Here is a 1,357-nt window from a genome sequence, read left to right as displayed (position 1 = left end):
TATATTATAGATATAGGCAATTTCAATTATTTCAGAAAATTCTATTAGGCAGTGCTGCCCTAGACTCTAAGATAAATGAAAAAGCTTGGGAAAATTGTGCCCTCGTTTTTCCATTCCAGATCTTGATGCATGTTAAAAAATTGACCATGAATCACTACTGCCCACACCACCTCACATCACACTCTTTCTTCTGTAAGGAGAAGCATTGGGGGAGTTGAGATTGCATGGAGACTAGGTATGCAGTGCATTATAGGGAGGGGCAGGCCTCCAGTCCATGTTGCTGGAGTGTCTTGTGGCCCAGCAGGTTCTCACTGACCTTTCACTTGTTGCTCAGGTCCCCGAGTATGGCTGGCGACACTGGGCATGCTGACGTTGTTCCTGTGGATGTACTTGAGAAACACCTCAGCATTCCGCCGTGCGAGGGTGCAGGCCTGAGAGAGACAAAGGTGTGAGGTCCCTAGCCCCGGCAGGTGTATGGAATCCAAGACACTGGAGAAGGGGTGCCCTCCTTCCACTTTGTAGGAGGCTCGAACAGTGGATGGTGATGAGCATTCTGGAGGAATCCAGAAGGAGAAGAGCTCTGGAGGTCATGGATGTGACCTCCAACTTAGGAGGCTCACCCTTGTGAGCCTTCCTTTTGTCAAGTGAAGAACCATTCCCTATGCCTCCTTCCCTTTTCTGTCACAGATAAAAATCAGAAATCAGCCATCCCTCAACTACCTGTATGCTGAAGTATATTACTAAGATTCACTCTCAGGCTGGTTTCCCTCTGCCACCAGAATGCCTCTTACAGGACCACTGGTGTAAGCCCAGGGAACACAAACCCACTATAACATTAGTGTGATTTAGACTTGAGCATGTAAATCAGGTAAACATCTATTAACTATACATTCCAAATCTAAATGGGAATTACCATCATTTTTCAAACTCATTTGTCCATCAAGTCTCCCTTACCTAAATAACACTAACAAGCATCTTATTGCTGGGAAATACTGATCTGCATAAAGGACTGAGCTGTTATACCAGCCCTTGTTATACCAGGTGGTAGAGGGTAGGTCTCATTCTCCTTGCTGTACCAGTGGACAAGACTGAGGCCCAGGAGGGGCAGGAGTCGGGGAGTAACTCAGATCTAGAAGCCAGGACTATTGACAGAGTCTTTCTAGTTTCTCTCAAAGCCACATACTTTCTGGATTTCTCTAAAAAGCAGTTTTTTTCTGGTTGTGAAGTAATACATGCTGGCATGCAAGTTTTTAATGCATAGTTTTCAGAATTAATTTATCTCTAGATGAATTATTAAATTTTAAAACCTTCTTACACTTAGCCTCTGATCCTACAAATTATGTAATTAAAATCATAT

The 1,357-nt window shown here is 43.8% G+C and overlaps 1 protein-coding gene across 1 annotated transcript in view; it reads right to left on the bottom strand.

Moving 5' to 3' along the window:
• KALRN (kalirin, RhoGEF kinase) overlaps positions 1–1,357 on the bottom strand; it is a 583,131-nt gene that overhangs the window by 260,947 nt on the left and 320,827 nt on the right. The window contains exon 19 of the mRNA XM_012639639.1: positions 317–431. Coding sequence (XP_012495093.1) covers positions 317–431 — 115 coding nt within the window. The remainder of the gene's footprint in view (positions 1–316; positions 432–1,357) is intronic.

Source organism: Propithecus coquereli, unplaced genomic scaffold (assembly GCF_000956105.1).
Source record: "Propithecus coquereli isolate 6110/MARCELLA unplaced genomic scaffold, Pcoq_1.0 Scaffold10, whole genome shotgun sequence".
NCBI classification, from domain to species: Eukaryota; Metazoa; Chordata; class Mammalia; order Primates; family Indriidae; genus Propithecus; species Propithecus coquereli.
This window is presented reverse-complemented; position numbering and strand designations above follow the sequence as displayed.